The sequence below is a fragment of the Onychostoma macrolepis genome, chromosome 21, assembly GCF_012432095.1.
Source record: "Onychostoma macrolepis isolate SWU-2019 chromosome 21, ASM1243209v1, whole genome shotgun sequence".
Lineage (NCBI taxonomy): Eukaryota > Metazoa > Chordata > Actinopteri > Cypriniformes > Cyprinidae > Onychostoma > Onychostoma macrolepis.
The window spans coordinates 27,723,989-27,744,821 of NC_081175.1; the positions used below are offsets into that span (position 1 = coordinate 27,723,989).

The 20,833-nt window shown below is 35.3% G+C and overlaps 2 protein-coding genes across 6 annotated transcripts in view; both read right to left on the reverse strand.

The window, feature by feature from the left end:
• sema4d (sema domain, immunoglobulin domain (Ig), transmembrane domain (TM) and short cytoplasmic domain, (semaphorin) 4D) overlaps positions 1-7,306 on the reverse strand; it is a 60,498-nt gene extending 53,192 nt beyond the window's left edge. For 3 of the 4 annotated variants that reach the window (XR_009267882.1, XM_058757852.1, XM_058757854.1), the window contains exon 1: positions 7,171-7,306. The gene's annotated coding sequence lies outside the window, so the exon portion shown is untranslated. The remainder of the gene's footprint in view (positions 1-7,170) is intronic. The other variant, XM_058757856.1, reaches the window with a different exon arrangement.
• A 6,765-nt stretch (positions 7,307-14,071) lies between these two features.
• The window catches only part of LOC131528181 (synaptic vesicle glycoprotein 2C-like), a 48,977-nt gene continuing 42,215 nt past the window's right edge, over positions 14,072-20,833 (reverse strand). For both annotated transcript variants that reach the window (XM_058757162.1, XM_058757161.1), the window contains exons 11-13: positions 18,805-19,008; positions 18,559-18,718; positions 14,072-17,333 (exon numbers count right to left, since the gene is read on the reverse strand). In XM_058757162.1, coding sequence (XP_058613145.1) covers positions 17,150-17,333; positions 18,559-18,718; positions 18,805-19,008 — 548 coding nt within the window. In that variant the 3' untranslated portion in view covers positions 14,072-17,149. The remainder of the gene's footprint in view (positions 17,334-18,558; positions 18,719-18,804; positions 19,009-20,833) is intronic.

Below are 20,833 nucleotides of genomic sequence, written 5' to 3' on the forward strand. Positions count from 1 at the left end.
GGACTGGGAAGCTTTGAGTTGTAAATACAGCACACTCTTCAAACACAAACATTACAAAACATCAAGAAAAATCCTGTTTTTATAGCAAATGCAAGTGCAAATATGCATAAACAGGTTGATAATAATGTTTTGATTAACAATGTTGCACTCAACATTCTAGAATGATGAATAATGTTACAATGTAACACTTAAGAACACAATGGGCCGTAAACAGCCTGAATGACCAGGAGTCAGTGTACTAGAGTAGTTGTTGTTTGTAACTGGGTCCCATGTGTCTTTCTGGTAACAACATCACACAAGGTTTAACCGTTCGTCACCACCTCAACTGACAAAGTCACAGGATTCTCATAAAACACAAGCAAACATACAGATCCTGCCAGTTTTCAATCAAATTTTGACATCTTATGATGGAAAACAGGATGTTTTCATTCAGAAATTGCTAGCAAGTAATTAAAGAAATGGAAAGTACATTGAATTAAATATTACATTTTGAAGTAGAAACTTGTACTCAATAACCTTTATTTACAACTTTATTGACAAGTTATATTCCATGTCTTCTGAAGCATTGTGCATGATCGCTATTCAGCATATTTGAATGCAATAGACTAAAAGTAAGTGCAAATGAGATTTGAGAGTTGTGGTTTGGAATATAGTGCACTTGGAATGGAGCTCACAAGTTAAAAAGGTCAGTGAGAGGGCTTAAAATTATCGTTAAACTAAATTATGACTGTTTTGGTGCAAGAGACCTTGACGAGCTTCAGGGAGAAATATAAATGCTACAGAAGTGTAAAGTACAGCCTCTCTGACACAAGATGTTTTGTACTGGCCCAAGAACACATTTAAGGTGCTGACCGCTCTTTCCTCTACAGATCTGTTTCTTTTCAAACACTCCCTTCAGAAGTATTTCATCTCTAAATTCTTGTTTTACTGCTCAACTCCCTAAACAACACAGAAAACAGTGACATTAATTAACTCATTAATAAAATTAATGGTCCTTTATTGGCATCAGTGGTTCCATGAAGAACATTTAACATCCACAAAAGGATTTTTTTAAAGAGACAGTTCACCCAAAATGAAAATAAATTTTCTTGAAAATTTGAAGTAGATGAGTTTGTTTCTTCATCAGATTTGGAGAAATGTTGCATTCCATCACTCGCTCAGCAGTGGATTCTCTGCAGTGAATGGGTGCCGTCAGAATGAGAGTCCAAACAGCTGATAAAAACAAACTCATCTACATTGGATGGCCCGAGGGTGAGGACATGTTTAGCAAAATGTTCATTTTTGTTTGAACTATTCCTTTAAGAGTGCACAAAGACCAGAAGATGTTTCCCTGGAAGCTCTAAATGCAAATAGGGAATAATCATGATCATTTCCCAAGAAAGAATTTGCTGGCATTAGTCTTATCTGGTCAAAAACAACACCCATGTTCGATAACTCGTGGCACGCAAGAGAAATCAAGTCAATCCGACACAATGAGCGCTTTGAGATGCTTCAAAACAGCCAGAATGGCCTTCCCATCAGCCAATAAATCGATTACCTCTGGAATGAGCCTGTTTTAGGAATCTGAGGTCAAAAATGATTATCCCACACAAGCGTGAGTCTCATCCTGTGACCCGACACAACCTGACACTCGTTAAAAACCAAACTTACCCTATTTACTTTCTTATACATGTTTCTGGTCTCACTGCAGGTCTTCATATTATTCCATCAACTGACTGATTAGCTGATGGATCTCTTATTTTTCAAATCACCTCACATAGAGACACTTTTTCACCAACCAAATCAAAACATTCAGCCTGCTTTCCATTCAAAGAAAACATCTGAAGTGGTTGAGTGGTTCAAACTGACTGGTTTGTCAAATCTCTTTGGCTTTAACTAATGCATTCCACTACACAGACTGCAGATCCACACCTCTTGACCTCCAATTACCAAGAGTTTGTTCACATGCCAAGAAATACATGGAAACCACAGGATAAGAATCAATGAAAAATAATACAAATGTGTGTGGGCCTTAAAATGACAGAAGAGAAGAAGAACAGGGAGAGAAAAAAGCATTTTTAAAAAAGAAGGAAAAACACAGTAAGAAGCAAAAGAATCAGAGAAACGTGACCATTTGACCAACACATGACTCTACATTAAAGCCTATTAAAGAAAACAAGTCAGTTTCCACAGAATATTCAGCAGCACAACTGTTTTCAAACACTGATAATAATCAGAAATGTTTGTTGAGCAGCAAATCAGCATATTAAAATGATTTCTGAAGAATCGTGTGACCCTGAAGACTGGAGTAATGATGCTGAAACTTCAGCTTTGATCACAGAAATAAATGACATTTTAACATATATTCACATAGAAAACAGTTATTTTAAATTGTAAAAATATTTCTGTTTTTACTGTATTTTTGGTCAAATAAATACAGCCTTGGTGAGCATAAAAACATTTAAAAATCTTACCGACCTAAGTGTATACAGTAACATACAATATTTGCAATAATAGCAGCAGATTATACAACTGTAGCTTAACTATGTCGTCTATATATAAACACGGTTTCAGGAAAGTTGTTATATGGATATGCATATGGATGGCATATGAATTAATAAATGTAAAAAAAATGCAACGTATTACTGATTGTTTGTCTACTTTTACAGCACCGTCAGTAGAACACCAACCCATGTGTTATTGCTAACTAACACTGTTAACAATCATTTTTGTTACTTGAAATAAAATTCAAAATAAAATATAAAAATTACTAAAACTGAAATAAAAATAAATTTAAGCTACATTGAAATATGGAAAAAGTATATAAATATGACAAAATATGTTACTTGAAATAAATCTGACATAAAATAAAATATAAACAGATATGAAAAAATATTGACAAACAAAAATTATGTATGGTATGATATGATATGTTGCCTTGACAGCAAACTGAAATAAAATAAGTTTACAATTAGTAAAAAATTACTAAAACTGAAATGAAAATACATTTAGGCTACACTGAAATAAAAGAAGCTGGTCCCAACAACAGCACTGAATACATTACACAAAATAATGATTTGAGTTTGCAAGGCATAAAAACACATGTGCATGACCAACATGGTAAGCAGCAGTGACACACAGCACTGGCCTGTCAGCTGAACCGTGACGCTCTCACCGGCCTCAGGCCATCATTATTATTCAGCCCTGTTATCGATTACCAAGCACTGCTTACTTGCTGTTTCTTTTCAAGAAAAGAACCAGAAACGGCAGCCATCTGAAGAAACTGCGACTGCTCTGAGACCTGTGCAGGTGTTGTGGGCAACATACACTAGCCTTTGGTCAGATTAGAGGGGTAATTATTCTCCAGAAATGTAACAGAATAAGGGAGTCCTCCTATCTGTCCACATCCTTCTCTCCTCACTCCTCTGCGAGACGGAGGGATGCTGGCAGAGGGACACAAAGCACGACTGTGTTCGGCTCACAAATCTCGAGAGTGGCACTTTTGTGAAGTGAAGGAACATTAGACCCAGTGGACGGGTCTTTTTCAGCATCCACAATGTGGACAGAGCGTTAAATCAGGGTCGGACAGCGGTTAGGGCATCGATGTACGGTTTGGGCCAGATTGCATTTCACTAGCATGCAGAAAGCGGTCGAAACTAATGACAGACCCCTGCTATCACTTCAATTCAAGTCGAAAGATGGTCAATCGCTGCATTGATTGATTTAAAGCAAGATGCTACATGCAAAAACATTGTTTTTTCATGCATTGGTCAGTTTTGAAATTCTAGTGGAAGGAACATTCAAAATACACTTTTAAGTGTTTATTTTTGCACTTTATCTAGTCGCATCTGTAGATTTCAATTTCAGGAGGCTACATATCTTTAAGGCTACGAGTTTTATTTCTAGCTATCTATATTCTGTAAGGCTTTTACTGAAGGGTTTGTTCATTAATAATTTCCCTGGTTTTATACAAAACTTTATTAACAAAGTAAAACATTATTTTCAGGCTGTTGACGGTATTTTCTGATTTATGTAGTGATAAAAAGAGAAATACAAAATCCTCGTAAAAACTATCCAATGTTCAGATTTCTGTTATTAGATTTTGATTATCCACCATTAAATATATGCATATTACTGCATATTTAACAAGATAATGACTCATTTGCATATTTAGAAAACATGTAATACAAAAAATGTTTGCAATTCTTCATGTAATGAATCAACTGAGTGACGTATGGTGATATAGGTCTAATTAAAAAATTTTCTTAAATTCTTAAAGTTTAAATTCAGATCTACATTTGGGTCCGCTCACCCAAAAATGAAAGTTCATCATTGAAATACATCATTGAAAACAGCTTTGTCACTTACAGGTGAACTGTTCCTTTAAAACAAGTGAGTAAACAGGTCTGAATCTGGGTGGTTTTGTGTTTATCGACGGGCCGCTGGGTCGGTTCACAGGGATATTGGGTGCCTGTCTGACCCAGCGCCAGATCATCTGGGTTACGTGATTCTATCATGTTGGACCATGAAGGCAGGTCCATTGTCAGGCTGTGCATGTGCACCGTGTTTAGAAGAACATACGCTATATGACCCATTCATAAGATAATTTCCTCATTAAAAATGTCCCGAGGGACTAATTTAACACCAATGAACCCATCGGGGGGCAGGCGAGTGATGGCATCTGCTCTAATTATTATAGCACATATCGAGATCAAGGTTATGCACAGAATAAAATACTAGATTACTGCACTGCATTCAGTTTAAAAAAAAAAAAAAAAAAACAGTATGTGAAACAGCATACAGGCATTTCAAATAGTAGTATGCTACTCTACATGACCTCATTACTTGCATGCTTAAAATAGCAGTCTACCAAATAATTCTGTCAAATAATCCAATCCGATACTGTAGGTCATCAGGATTACATGCATACAAAAAATGCACATAATACCCATTTGTAAATTAATGTAAAATGCAAAAACAATAGGTTTACTACAAATAATTATTATTTTTTTCTATCCACCAACCTATACATTTTTCTCTCTCCAAGTTATTTGACTATCAATTTGGTTAACTTACCAATAAATAATGACAATGACTTCTGCTTCTTAAATTTGTAAAAGTTTTATTCGACCAACCTTTCTCTTACTTAGATCACAAATAAATAATAAAATAATATTCGTGAATAATAATAATAATATTTTTTAAATAATAACAATTATTATTACTACAATTAATAATAATTTTAATAATTGGGGTTGCAAAAGGGCAGTACATTTCTGGGAACTTCTGGAAAGTTTCCCAAAAAATCCAGTAAAGTTTTCGGAAATTTACCTGAAACTTTTCATTACTTTGCAACTGTAATAATAGATTGAAGGAATTCATCAGTAATGAATGTCTATGACAACATAAATTAAGCCCAACAATGACTAGTGCCGATTATAATCGGAAATGCACTTGTATTAAGCTACGTGTCAATTTTTCTTGAACTTTTTTAATGTGATTATGCTAAGCTTAATTAAATTAGTTCTAAAAATAGTGAATAGTTTTTTTTATTATTTGGTAACACTTTACTTGAAGGAGTGTGCATAAGACTGACATGACACCTTCATAATCATGACATGACACATGTCATGAATATGAAGGAATTCATATGACAACTGTCATTAAGTGTCATTCGCTCAGTTATGTCATTTTTAAAGCAAAGATGACATTATTTGACCTAACCCTACCCCTACCCTTAACCCTAGCCCATAACAAAGACATCTCAAACAATGTCAAATTTTGCATTAACTGAGCAAATGACACTTAATGACAGTTGTCATAAAAATGCATAAAAAACCTTCATATTTATGACATGTGTCATGGCATGATTATGAAGGTGTCATGTCAGTCTTATGCACACTCCTTCAAGTGTAACCTATTATTTTAAATAACATCATCATGTTCTTTTCAAACAGATTCACAAAACCATTTCAGTTTTCACACAATTTACAGCAAAACACCAAGTAGCCCTGATTTAAACAATACGTTCTGTCATTTCAGAGGTCAGACTTTAGGCTTTAGGGGTCAAGAGGTCATGGACACACAAGCGTTTAATGATAACCCTCTAGTGACAGCCAACAATTCACGTCAGGCTATATTCTTCCACTTACGAGCCACTTTTACCTGCTTCTATTTTAGACAGGCTTCAGGCACCTGCTCTGAGATACGAACGAGTCACTCTCTGTGTATCTACAAACAGGTTTAAAAAATTTAAAAAAAGAGGAAGATTCATGCAGTTTAAACAAGAGACAAACAGACATGAACTGTGAAAATACTGCATTTAGCTGACATTTAAAGCACCGGCATTTTCTATTTTAAACAACATTTTTAGACTATTGTACATGCAATTATGAAGCCATATTATTAATTGAGAGACTGCATACATTTTACTACAAATTACTTAATGCATGTCAAATGACATTTAAATGAAACTACAAAACAACAAAAACTTTAACCTAAATTTTGATATTCATACAGTAGGTTCATGTCCATGTTGTCACCAAATACTTTAGCATTGCTTACATAGATTTGACCAAGTTTGAACAACCTGACTGCTTCTCAGCTAGCAATCGCAGAAAATGCACAAAGAAAAAAGCCTGTTAAAAAAAAAAAAGTGATCTCATTTTGAACTAGAAGACTCTTTTGTTGTTCAGATGAAAAGTCTGGGATAATTTATGCGAGTTTGACTGCAGACCTCCACATGACCCTAAAATGCCAGTCTCACATTAAAAAAAAACACAACTAATCAAACAGTACGACCCAAGCAGGTTAACCAAGTTAACAGTGTTTGAATGAACTTATGCAAACAGATAAAAGGAACGAGAGAAGACAGTAGAGTCGCAGTCAGCCAATGAGCGTTTGTACTTTAAAACAAGCGAACATTTCCCTTTTGTTCGGTTGTTTCTGAACCAAATATAAAGTAACACTGAATAAAGCAGCAATGAAACGCGTTCGAGCAGCTGTGGAGAGTAAAACTGACGTGTATTGTCGTGTAAAGGAGGAATAACCCTGCTGTAAACGATCCAGCCGCGGAGGAACAAGTGCAGCTCAAAGTCCTCAAACCTCTCGAGACCAGAGTCCATAGAAACCGGAGAAAAACAATCGTCAAACCCCGAAAACGCAGCGAACGAATCCCGTACAAACACTCACCCAGACGGCGTCAAGGGTTCCGCTCCTCCGCGCTCGGGTTAAACGTTTAAAGTTTAAAGAGTTTGTGAGAGCTGATGCCGCGACCTGTTTCTCCCTCTCAGCGACTGTGTGTGTGTGTGTGTGTGTGTGTGAGAGAGAGAGAGAGAGTAAGAGAGAGAGAGAGAGCGAGCGAGCGAGCAAAAGAGGAGGCGTGAGATGCTTACAAACAACACGGTATACGTTTTATATATTTTTTTATATTTTATTTTGTGATATTTTAATTAGATAAATAGCCCCATTTTAATTTAAAACATGTTTAAATTATTTTGTTCATTATTTTAGGATTTCTTTTAGGAAAATATTTTTTATGAAAGTAACTAAAGAATACAATATACATTTATTAATTTTTGCAGACGCTTTTATACATCAAGAGATTCATCTTAAAGAGGCAAACAGTCACAGCTCGTAATACCAAGTTTCAAGCATTGTTCAAAAAGTACAAGCTAGACAGGAAAAGAATAAAGAAAAGAGAAAATGTTTTCTCAATGTAACTTCATATGTTAGAACAAAATAGGAATAATCTAAATCTACATATTATTTTATATTTAATTATCTATGTTATGTTGTTTATGGAAATTGTTAAATATAGTGAATAAATAGTAAATAGAGTGAATGATTCAATGACTCGTTCCTAATGGCTGTCACTTGTTTTGTTTATAAATAAATCAGCGTTTTTGAACAAATCGGTTGAGTGAATGATTTAATGACTCATTCATAAAGACACATGAATCAGAGTTGTTAAACAAATCGGTTGACTGAATGTACTTGTATGTACACTTGTTGCCACCTACTGGTGTAATACAGCAAGTGGCTCTGAAAAAGACATTAATACACAGACAGTCTGTCTGTAACCAAAAATAATATTTTACATATATTTTAAAATAGATGTTTTATTAAAATAAAGTATTTTAGTCAGCCTTGAAATAAAATTATTTATCTGTTTTAAATGTTTTTTTTTTTTTTTATTGACAGGATTTACTACATAATTACATATTGGTTCAAGACATAGACCGAGCCAGGCAAAGACAGTCTCTGTAATCATCTGCAAAAACATCCTTCGCTGAAAATATTGTCTTATCAAACTGGGATGTTTTATAAACACGTGTCAAAATGAATTATGAAATGCCTCATTATAAACTTAAATGTGCATAAACTGCTGCCTTCGTATCAGAAGCTGTTTATGTAAGTCATGAAGGATGACAGATGCACTTGATTTACAGATTTATCCTAATTACTTAAATTAGTAAATATATAGATATATGGATTTACTGGGAATATAGAGTAAAGTTATTGCATCTGTAGGGTCATTGTGTTTATGTAACCTGCATTTAAAAGCTAACCTGTGGTTACATAACCTCAGTATGTGAGGATCCGTGTTACACTGTAACCTAGATTTGCTTTAATCCTGCAGCTCTGAGGACGGAGGAGCGTCCGCGTTCTCCCTTTATGGCCTCTCGTCTCAACTTTTGGGCCTCGACATTACAGTGGATATTTATAAGAAATAAAAAGAGAAAAAGAAACATTTGTCTCTTCGCAAGCAAGCTGGAAGAAAGAAATGAAAGGCCCCTTGTCAAAAGGTCAAAGGTTATGTGACATTTTCTGCCCATGGAGGAGTGAATCCAAAACATGAGTGTAGAGGACAGAGCAAGCGTTGTCTTTTTCCTCCACACTACCAGGCAAAAGAAAGACACAAAAAAACATTCTTTATTTGCATTATTATATGCATTACTTAAATTGAATAAATAAATAAATAAATTATATATATATATATATATATATATATAATTTATTAATAAATAAAAATACAAAAGAATAGTTACCTATATATATATATATATATATTATTTATTTATTTATTTATTCAATTTAAATAATGCATATAATAATGCAAATAAAGAATGTTTTATATATATATATATATATATATATATATATATATATAGGTAACTATTCTTTTTATTTATTAATAAATTATATATATATATATATATATATATATATATATATATATATATATATATATATATTATTTTTATGCTAGTAATTTATTTATTATTTTTGGTCAGTCATAGACATATTCCATGGGCTCTTTTAAAAAGTTAATTCTCATAATCTGTGTGACCCGTGCTGTTATCCATCAAACCTTCCTCTGGCTACTGGATATTTAGCTTTGATGATCCATGCAAACTATTTCAATCATAGTGACCCTTTAAACCTCTTTATCTGTTACAACCCGATTGCCCGAGCTGGAAGAATGTTTATGAGAGTGATTTGAGGTAATGACACTCCTCACACAGATGCAGTATTTACTCACACACAGAGCTTATAAATCCTCTGTAGTTCAGTGTGGGCTGGTGAACTGCTCTGTAACACAGATAACATGTTTGTGAGAGCTGTATGTCACGCTCTGGGTGCTGCCTGTAATGCTGTTCAGTCACTGATCGTTAACATGCATGTGCTGCATTTAGAATGTGAGGCATTTTATCATCAGATCTGACCTACTATATATAGATATGAACTACAGGAATCAGATCAACTAGATTCTGACATGTTAAGAAGAAAAAGTGAGTAGAGCTTGTCTGTGCAAACTTCTATGATACTAGGGTATTCTGGGTGGTTGTCAAGGTGTTGCTATGTGGTTGCTTGTGTATTCTAGGTGGTTGCTAAGGAGTTGCTATGTGGTTATTAGGGTGTTCTAGGTGGTTGCCGGGGAGTTGCTATGTGCTTGCTATGGCACAGCGTTGCAATGTGGTTGCTAGGGTGTTATAAGGGATTGCCAGGGAGTTGCTATGTGGTTGCTAAGATGTTGCTATATGGTTGCTAGGGTGTTCTAGGCGGTTGCCAGGGTGAATCTAGGGTGTTATGATAGGTTGCAAGGGTGTTGCTATATGGTTGCTAGGGTGCTCTAGGTGGTTACCAGGGAGTTGCTATGTAGTTTCATGTGTATTCTAGGTGGTTGCCAGGGAGTTGCTACGTGGCTGCTAGGGCACAGAGTGGTTATGTGGTTGCTAGGATGTTGCTATATGGTTGCTAGTGTGTTCTAGGTGGTTGCCATGGTGTTTCTATGGTGTCATGGGATGTTGCCAGGCTGTTGCTATGTGGTTGCTAGGGTGTTCTAGGTGGTTACCATGGAGTTGCCATGTGGTTTCCAGGGAGTTTCTAGGGTGTTATGGATAGTTGCTGAAGAGTTTCTATGTGGTTGCTAGTGTGGTTAAGGTGGTTTCCAGGTAGTTTCTATGTGGTTGCTATGTGCTTACTAAGATGTTCTGAATAGTTGCCATATGCTGCCAGAGAGTTACATAGAGTTACTATGTGGTTGCTATGGTGTTCTGGATGGTTTCCAGGGAGTTGCTATGCGGTTACTAGGACATTCTGAATAGATGCCATGGAGTTGCTATATGGTTGCCAAGGTATTCCGGGTGGTTGCTAGGGGAGTATCTATGTGGTTGCTAGGGAGTAGTTTTAGCTCAAATGAGGTTTGTTTATTATTGATATTTCTCTTTCACAAAACTTTGTACTCATCTGATGCAATTTAAATGTGACCTTTTGAATATCCTACTGTATCCCAGCAGTAAAAGCAATAATCCTTATCATAGTGCAAATGATTATGTAAATACTTTTTTTCTTTTTTTGTGGTGCACACAAGCACACACATGCATACAGTTCTTTCTATTTTACATCATACAGCAGATAGTTGCGGTCCTGCTGATTGGTCAGTTCATACAGTGGGGCAAAAAAGTATTTAGTCAGCCACCAATTGTGCAAGTTCTCCCACTTAAAAAGATGAGAGAGGCCTGTAATTTTCATCATAGATATACCTCAACTATGAGAGACAAAATGAGAAAAAAAAAATCCAGAAAATCACATTGTAGGATTATTAAAGAATTAATTGGTAAATTCCTCGGTAAAATAAGTATTTGGTCACCTACAAACAAGCAAGATTTCTGTGACTGTGAGCAAAAATCCCAGAAACACACGGGGGGACCTAGTGAATGACCTGCAGAGAGCTGGGACCAAAGTAACAAAGGCTACCATCAGTAACACACTGCGCCGCCAGGGACTCAAATCCTGCAGTGCCAGACGTGTCCCCCTGCTTAAGCCAGTACATGTCCGGCCCGTCTGAAGTTTGCTAGAGAGCATTTGGATGATCCAGAAGAGGATTGGGAGAATGTCATATGGTCAGATGAAACCAAAATATAACTTTTTGGTAAAAACTCAAAGAATGCTGAGTTGCATCCAAAGAACACCATACCTACTGTGAAGCATGGGGGTGGAAACATCATGCTTTGGGGCTGTTTTTCTGCAAAGGGACCAAGACGACTGATCCGTGTAAACGAAAGAATGAATGGGGCCATGTATCGTGAGATTTTGGTGAAAACCTCCTTCCATCAGCAAGGGCATTGAAGATGAAACGTGGCTGGGTCTTTCAGCATGACAATGATCCCAAACACACCGCCCGCAACGAAGGAGTGGCTTCGTAAGAAGTATTTCAAGGTCCTGGAGTGGCCTAGCCAGTCTCCAGATCTCAACCCCATCGAAAATCTTTGGAGGAGTTGAAAGTCTGTGTTGCCCAGCGACAGCCCCAAAACATTACTGCTCTAGAGGAGATCTGCATGGAGGAATGGGCCAAAATACCAGCAACAGTGTGTGAAAACCTTGTGAAGACTTACAGAAAACGTTTGACCTCTGTCATTGCCAACAAAGGGTATATAACAAAGTATTGAAATGAAATTTTGTTATTGACCAAATACTTATTTTCCACCATAATTTGCAAATAAATTCTTTAAAAATCCTACAATGTGATTTTCTGGATTTTTTTTTCTCATTTTGTCTCTCATAGTTGAGGTATACCTATGATGAAAATTACAGGCCTCTCTCATCTTTTTAAGTGGGAGAACTTGCACAATTGGTGGCTGACTAAATACTTTTTTGCCCCACTGTATATGTTGTGAAGCAGATACTATGTATGTAAACTAATAAACATCCTCTCTCCCGTTTCCATTTCAGCTGCTCTTCTGAGTGGCTCAGGGTAGAATGGATCCGCTGGGACGCAGAATTATCCTCAGACACGCCTGGAATCCAGATCATTGAGATCACAGCAACAATCAGGCTACCGGAGAGGAGTTTGCTGGTCTGAACCCGACTTCAACAACTCCAAATCCTGGTTTAAACTACAAATGCAGGACAACACTGATCTCATATCAACCGTGTTTTACACCTGACCATTATAAGCAACAGAATGGTTCAGTAATATTGATGGTATTTAAAAAAACAACAACTAAAAAACTAATTATATAAATAATAAAAACTAATTAGATATAATTCTGATAATTTTTATATTTAATTATTTGTTAAAATAAATATTTATTTTATTTCTATTAATATATATAATATTGTGCATTATTATTGTTATTATTATTATGCAATGTGATGATGTTGTGAGCTGGTTTAATAAATAATGTAATTTTTAATGTAATAAAAATAATGTAGGTCTTATGTTTAATATAATAATAATATGCATTATTATTATTATTACAATTTGAGGACATTGTGAGCTGTTTTAATAAATAATGTAATTATTCATGTTATAAAAATGATGTAAGTTTTTGTGTTTAATATAATGGTAACACTTTACAATAAGGTTCATTAGTTAACAACATTAGCAAACATGAACTAAGAATGAACAATACTTCTACAGCATTTATTAATCTTAGTTAATGTTAATTTCAATAATTTGCATTATTAAAATCACAAGTTGTGTTTGTTAACATTAGTTAATGCACTGTGAACTAACATGAACAAACAACGAACAACTGTATTTTCATTAACTAACATTAACAAAGATTAATAAATAGTGTAATAAATGCATTGTTCATGTTAATTAATACATTAACTAATGTTAACAAATGACACCTTATTGTAAAGTGTTACCAATATAATAATAATAATAATTGTGGTATTATTATTATTATTATTATGCTGTGTATCAAGGATGTTGTGAGCTGTTTTTCAGCAAGTACAAATTCAAAGACAGTGACAGAGAGACAGACAGAGACAGAGGCGCTGGCATCTAGTTTCAGTGTAACATTCCTGCAGGATTAAACTGTCCTTGAGTCAGTCAGACATGAACAGATTCAAACCTGCATGTCATTACAGAATTATACAGCACATTTCAACACAGTCCCGGTCCAATAAAAGCACAGGAGTCTAGTTCGTATCTCAACATTAACAAAATGTGAGCTATTTGGAACTTGTGCTCCATCTAGTGTCGAAGCATCGGACAGGGATATCTATTATTTGTGTTCATCATATTCATTAGAAAATATTTTCTTTTCTTTAGACACCTTTTACAAATTATAAGCAAGTTTTTCTAGCTCTTTTTTAGGTGTTATATATAACCATTATTATATATATTTATACAACTTTTATATATTAATATTAAAATGAGATCATTTTAGTGTTCATTAGAAAATATTATTTTTTAAAACATCTTTCACAAATTATAAGAGTTTTTCTAGCTATTTTCTGATGTGTTATATATTACTATTATTATATATAATATATTTATACAGTTTTTTAAAAGTATTTTTTATTACCACAAGATCATTTTATTGTACTCACATTCACCACTAGAGGTCCCAATACAACAAATTTTGATACCCACTTTTTTTTTTCTTTCTTTTTTTAGCAATTCAAGCAGTTCATTTCATATACTTCAGATTACATATTATGATTAATCTGAGTTATTATTTTATAGGGTGAATTCAGGTGAAGTAAATTCAACGTGTAATTTAGACACCCAGAGGTATCTAAAAAAAAAAAATAAGCAGACACTCTTTAGAGTCTTATAATGAAACTCTTTAATAGCAGTACATCTGGATCCAAACCGAATCCACCTCAGTTTCCGTTCACACTGTACATGGCACTTTTTTCTCTCTTTTCAAAATAAAATCAGATATCAGAGATATTTGGCCAGTGACGTCACAGACACTTTGACAAAATGAATTTGACGGCAGACGTGTCGTTGGCATGCCAGATCCACAACCAATCAAAACCCATTTCAGAACGACATCACACGCTCACAATAATTATACATTCATCTTTCAAATCAGGAAATAAACTCATGGCGAAAGCACAACAGACAAAATCACTGCAACACAAAGTCTCAGTATGCACATGCATGGGTGTATCGAACCACAAGATATTACGCTTCATTTATATTTTTCAGATAGGTCACTTAAATTTGTTCGGAAATTAATATAAAAACAAAACAGTTCAAATAAACAGATGCACCAAACCAACATTTCCTAACTTTGAAGTTATTCCTCCCATGAACTCAATTTGTTCAAACTTGTAAAAAAAATCTGCGGAAAAAATACCTGTATGACACCGAATCCTCTTGTTAGCTCAAATAACACCACAAAAATCACACAACCAGCCAAAATAAACATCTATAGACAGAAAATAATGTTCATATACAATATCTACACATACACATGAGAAGACATTTGCATTCACATCTGACAATGAAAAATAATGTTTCAACTCAACAGGCAACACTTTACAACATTTAGACGTGTACAGCAAATGTTGTCGCCCATGATCAGTTCAAAACAGGTTTATCTTTACTTTCCCGACATACACAATAAAATATCATTAAATTAGGCCAGAAACATATCTATACGCAAGTACGTGAATGTAGACTCCATCTGAAATGTCTCAGCATTGACGCAGCAGACTAGTGTACTTGTGGATTATGTTTCTGGTGTTTAGTGTACTTCAGTGCACGTAGACAGCAGCAGCAGGGCCTGTACGTCATCAAGATCAGACCAGGCTGAATGGCTTTTATTATTTTCTACGATGTGGCCGTATCATATGGAAGCCTGTTTCCACCACTGAATAAAAAAAAGTTAATTGCGACTTTTTATCTCGCAAATCTGGCTTCAGAATATAACCACGATATAAACTCACAATTGCAAGTTACAAAGTCAGAATTGCGGGATATAAACTTGCAATTACAATAAAGAAAGTCATAATTGCGAGATATAAACTCACAATTCCGCAAAAACGTCAGAATTGCGAGAAAAAAATCTCAATTGCGAGATGTAAACTTTTTCTCAGAATTGCGTGACATAAACTCGCAATTACGAGGAAAAAGTCAGAATTGCAAGATAAACTTGCAATTGTGAGAAATAAAGTCAGAATTGTGAGATATAAACTCACAATTGCAAATTACAAAGTCAGAATTGCAAGAAAAAAATCTGAACTGCAATACAGTCACAGTTGTGAGATATAAACTCACAATTGTGAGAAAGTCAGAATTGCGAGAAAAAAAATCTGAATTGCGAGACCTAAAATTGCGATTGTGAGAAAAAGTCAGAATTGCGAGATATAAACTCAGAATTTCAGATTTTTTCTCAGAATTGTGTGATATAAACTCGCAATTAGCCTACGAGAAAAAAGTCAGAATTATGAGACAAAAACTCGCAATTACGAGAAAAAGACAGAATTGCGAGATAAACTTGCAATTGTGAGAAATTAAGTCAGAATTGTGAGATATAAACTTGCACTTCTGACTTTTTCTCTCATAATTGTGATATAAACTCACAATTGCAACTTATTAAGTCAGAATTACGGGATATAAACTAACAATTATGAGAAAAAGTCAGAATTGCGAGAAAAACTTTTTGAATTTATTTCTTGAAATTGCAAGTTATAAAGTCAGAATTGTGGTATATAAACTCTCAATTGCAACAAATAAAATCATAATGGCAAGATATAAACTCGCAATTTAGACTTTTTCTCGCAATTCTGATTTTATACCTCACAATAGCAAAAAAAAGTCTGATAAAAAGTCGTAATTACCTTTATTTACTTTTTTCATTGGCGGAAACAAGCTTCCACAGTATCACGTCCTGTCATATTGCACAATTGCATGTACGAACTTCCAGTGGAATGTGATGAAACGGCGAAACACAACATATTTCCACCTACTGGAGCAGTAGAGCATTCCAAAAGAAATCGGACACGCGCTCAGTTCTGCTGCACGATGGATCGCTACAACCTACGAGAAGCCGACGGCAGGGGTTTTAGAGGAAGGAGGCACGGAGAGGAAGCAAAGGCCATTCAGTTTTCCGAGGAAGAGTTTGCACATGGACGCGTAGCAGCTAGAACTAGGGTTATCAAGACATCTTTAACCCTTAAACCGAGAGAGACAAACACCAAATGAAGTCCGTTTCGGCTAGATCGATGACAAAATTCACAAAGGCAAGAATGAAGTCGAAGCGTGTCAGTGTTCTTCTGCTAGCTAAATCATTAGAAAAAGCAGAAAATGTAAACTGGATAAGCGTTATCGCCTTGTTTAAGAAATGTTTCGGTGGAAGTCACCGGAGAATCGGACCTACGCTAACAATAAAAGCTGTTATCGCTAATGTCTACATCTCTAAATGGCCTTTTTTACTCTCGTTTGAGTTTAAAAGCATCATTTCAAGAAAATTAAAGTGTTTTAATTTTAGAACTAATAAAAAAATATTAAAATCACCTGAATTTTTTTTTTTTTTGTGTTCAGCTAAAAATATACAGATAAAATAATAAAAATGTAAATAAATAGCTGAATTTTCTAAATAAATAAATAATTTTAAATAATAATTCTGCCCACCCAGATTAGATCAAAAACTCACAGTCCAAAAACAGATTTCAACACATTTTTGTTTTTACATTTCATAACATCATAACATTTGATTTACAGTAAAGGCATCAAAATCTAGTTTTAATCTAAACTGGGCAAGTCAAAAGAGAATAAACCTCTCTAAATGAATAAATAACACACTTTAAATGAATAAATAAAGCAAACATGTCATAGTCGCCTCCACCTGCACCCTGAGCGTGTCCTGCGTGTTTCCGTGGCGACTCAGGGTCAGAGGTCACAGGTGTGGTGGGGTCACATCAGGACGTTGGAGCGGGTGTCGGGGAGCCGCAGACCCACCAGGCCTCCGGCGACCAGCACAGACGACGCCAGCAGGATCGGGATGGATTTCGTGATTCCCACCAATGACCCAAATATTAGATTCCCCAAGACAGCGGCCAGCTTACACATGGCATTACAAAAGCCAAAGCCAGTCCCTCTGCAGCAGACAGACAAAATCAGTGTATACTGCAGTATCAGCAGTTTTCTAGAAAAGTTGTACTAAGCTTTGACATCTAAAGGACATAAACTGATCATTTCAGCTACAGCCAAACTACACTTTAGATAAAGTTGTTAGCTATTTATGGGGCACGTTATTTTAAATTATATCATTATCAGACTAGACCTTTCACTTAAGCAGAGCAGTGTTTATTTTGCACAAAATATAGGATATTATTACATTATATTGTGTTTTGTAGGATTTTATGTTATTGGGATGACAGCATCAAATATAGTAATTTATATTAAACACAACTCAAAAAATGGAAAAATAAACAATATAAATAATAAATAAGTATAAATCATAGAAATGATTAAATTAAATAAATATAAAAAATGATATAGTTAACAACTGATAAAACTGAAAATTAAACAGTATAAATAATAAAGTATAAACTATTAAATTAAGTAAATATAATAAACTATATAGTTTTTTTGGTTTCACTTTATTTTGATGGTCCCTTTAACACATTCTATTGACTATAAGTAATGTTGCACCTACATTTCTACTGACTCTCATTAGAGTGTTAGTAGTGTATTAGTTGACTGGTAGGGTTAGGGTTTGATTAAGTTGACATGTTCTTGCAAAGTTACTTATAGTCAGTAGAATAGCTGTTGGGAGACCAACACAATAAGGAGTTCGTAGATATGAAACAGACAGTCTACTAATACTCTTATGAGAGTTTGTTGACATGTAGTTGCAACATTACTTAGTGTCAACAGAATGTTCAAAAGGGACCATCAAAATAAAGTGTTACCATTTTTTTTATATGATTCTAATATATGTAATTACATCAAAAACAGTAGTATTTATCTACATTAAATGCAGCTTAGGGAGATCTAGGAACAAGAGAATAATTATTAAAATAAAATATTTTTTAAAAGCTAATTTTTTAAAAGCTAATGGTAACTTTCATTACTTTTCATTTTAATTTAATTTTAGATTATTTTGTTATTTGCTTTTGTCCTTTGTATAATTTTTTTTTTCAATATATATTACGTTTTTTTTTTTGTTCAATAATTTTTTATTTCAGTTGTAGTTTACTTTTTAAAGTTTATTTTCCAGTAATTTTTCATGTGCATTGAGTAAAGTTGATATGAGTCAAGTGAAAGCCTCTTGTGATCCGTGTTTATTAGTGATTGCATGTATTTGTGTGTCCATGTACCTCCTATCGGTGGGATACAGTTCGGCCGTCACCACGTCCAGTGAGTTCCAGGCCGATATACTGAGTCCATTATAAAGGCAGAGCATTGCTATCATCATGGATTCACTGGTGCCAAACCACAGAAAGAAACAACTGATGCCGGACAACACCATCGAGCCACCTGAACACAAAAAAACACACTCAACAATATGATATCATACGAGCTTATTTAATTTATTATTTGGTGAATCTGGTGAAGTGACTGACCTAACATGCTCAGACGGCCCACTTTATCCATGAGGAGGGCGGAGACTATGTTGCCTGGCAACACGGCTAGTGTTCCAAGGAAGTTGATGAAATACACCCAGTACGCGCTGTAGTCGTCATCAAACGTCATCTGACAGCCGGTCTTGTTGTGCGCAAACGTGGAGTTGATCACAGAGGAACCGATGAATTTCGAGTCATCGATATCTGAACGAGACAGACGGGAAATGGTGAGTTACATGACAGATGCTCAACTTACAAATCCATTCAAAAAAAATGTTTCTCTTTAAAAACATTTCAAACCTACAGCAAAAAAACAAAGTGCTGTACAATTAAGACAGACATTTAGACTGACAGACTGACAGACGTTTAGAATGATAGAACGACAGACAGACAGAGGATAGATAGACAGATCGACAGACAGAAAGATGTTTAGAATGATAGAACGGCAGAGAGACAGACAGACAGAGGATAGATAGACAGACAGACAGATAGATAGATGGACATTTAGAGTGATAGACAGAACGACAGAGATAGACAGACAGATGTTTAAAATGATAGACAGAACGAGGCGTTTAGAATGACAGACAGAGGATAAATAGACAGACAGACAAATGTTTAGAATGATAGAACAACAGACAGACAGATAGATGGATAGACAGACAAATGTTTAGAATGATAGAACGACAGACAGACAGACAGACAGACAGATAGACATTTGCTGTACTGCCCCCCTCTGGTCACAGTTTGAACTACATTCTGTCTCTCTCACACAGGAGGGTCATTAGGGAGTTTAACCTCTGAAAACCTATTAGTGAGTTTGAGCGTGTGCAGCAGATCTCCAGCTCTCTCACGCTTTCACTCGCAACTCATTTCCAGCTCATTTAATTTCTGTAGCAGCTCTGAAACGGCTTCATTAGAGACATAAACTCAATTTCCCATGAGGCCTCTGCTCTCTCTCTCTGCCGTCTATGTTTGTGTTTGTTCTGCTGAGTTGTGGAGTTTGTGTAAGTGTGTAAGGTGGCTTTTCCTGAGTCAGCCAGACCCCGAAATGACCCGACCGCTGTCTACTCACACACACACACACACACACACTGATAAATCAACATCAACAGCCTCACACAAGCTACATAATTCAAACTCACAACATTTAACTTTTACTAATATCAGAATATTCTTAAATAGAGATCCAAACCAAATGTAAAATTTGATTTGAATTTGAAAAAAGAATTCCTGTTTCTATGGTAACTTGCAGTGGATCTCTCTTCAGGATTACGGATAGTGAAGCCATTCACTGGGAATTTAACAATTAGATCAGCAAAAATGTGAAACTACACAGACTTCTACACATGCATAAGTGTGTCTTGCAATGTTTATACATGTCTATGACTAAAATGATTTGCTCCATATAGATAATGCATGTCACTGACTGAACCCTTGAGGGATTCTGGGTAAAATCATTGTTCTGCTGTTATTGTGGCTATTTCAGGTCTTCTTCGTATAATCGTTGCCTTCGGCTTTTATCTTTCATCCTGTTTTTCATCTAATGCATCTGCTTGTCTTTTTGCCTTCAAATGCATATAAATTAGAATCAATTTCAACTTCAAAGTCTGTGGTTTCTCGTCGCTGGTGAGCTGCAGTCAGATATTTAAACATCAAACATCTCACTGTGAGTCAGTGAAGCTCTCGCTCACATCACTGTTACCTACAGATCTCACAATGAGCCGACTACAACAAAGAGTCTTGCTAAAACTGAAGAATGGTAGAGTTTCATGCCCCAAATAATAAAGATTCCACTGTCCACCGTGTCTATGGGCCAGTCACACTTTACAGACTCCCCAGGAGCCAATCAGAGTGCACTGAGTTTCCACCAGCCAATTAACTTCTGCCCTCTCAAACACACAGACAGCCATTAATGGAAGCTGAACAGGCCTGAACTTTCAGTGAAACACACTGTTAATGAGATCAGCAGTGGATGGCCAAAGACCGGGGAAAATATATATTTTATTATTCAAGAACTGAATTCACTACA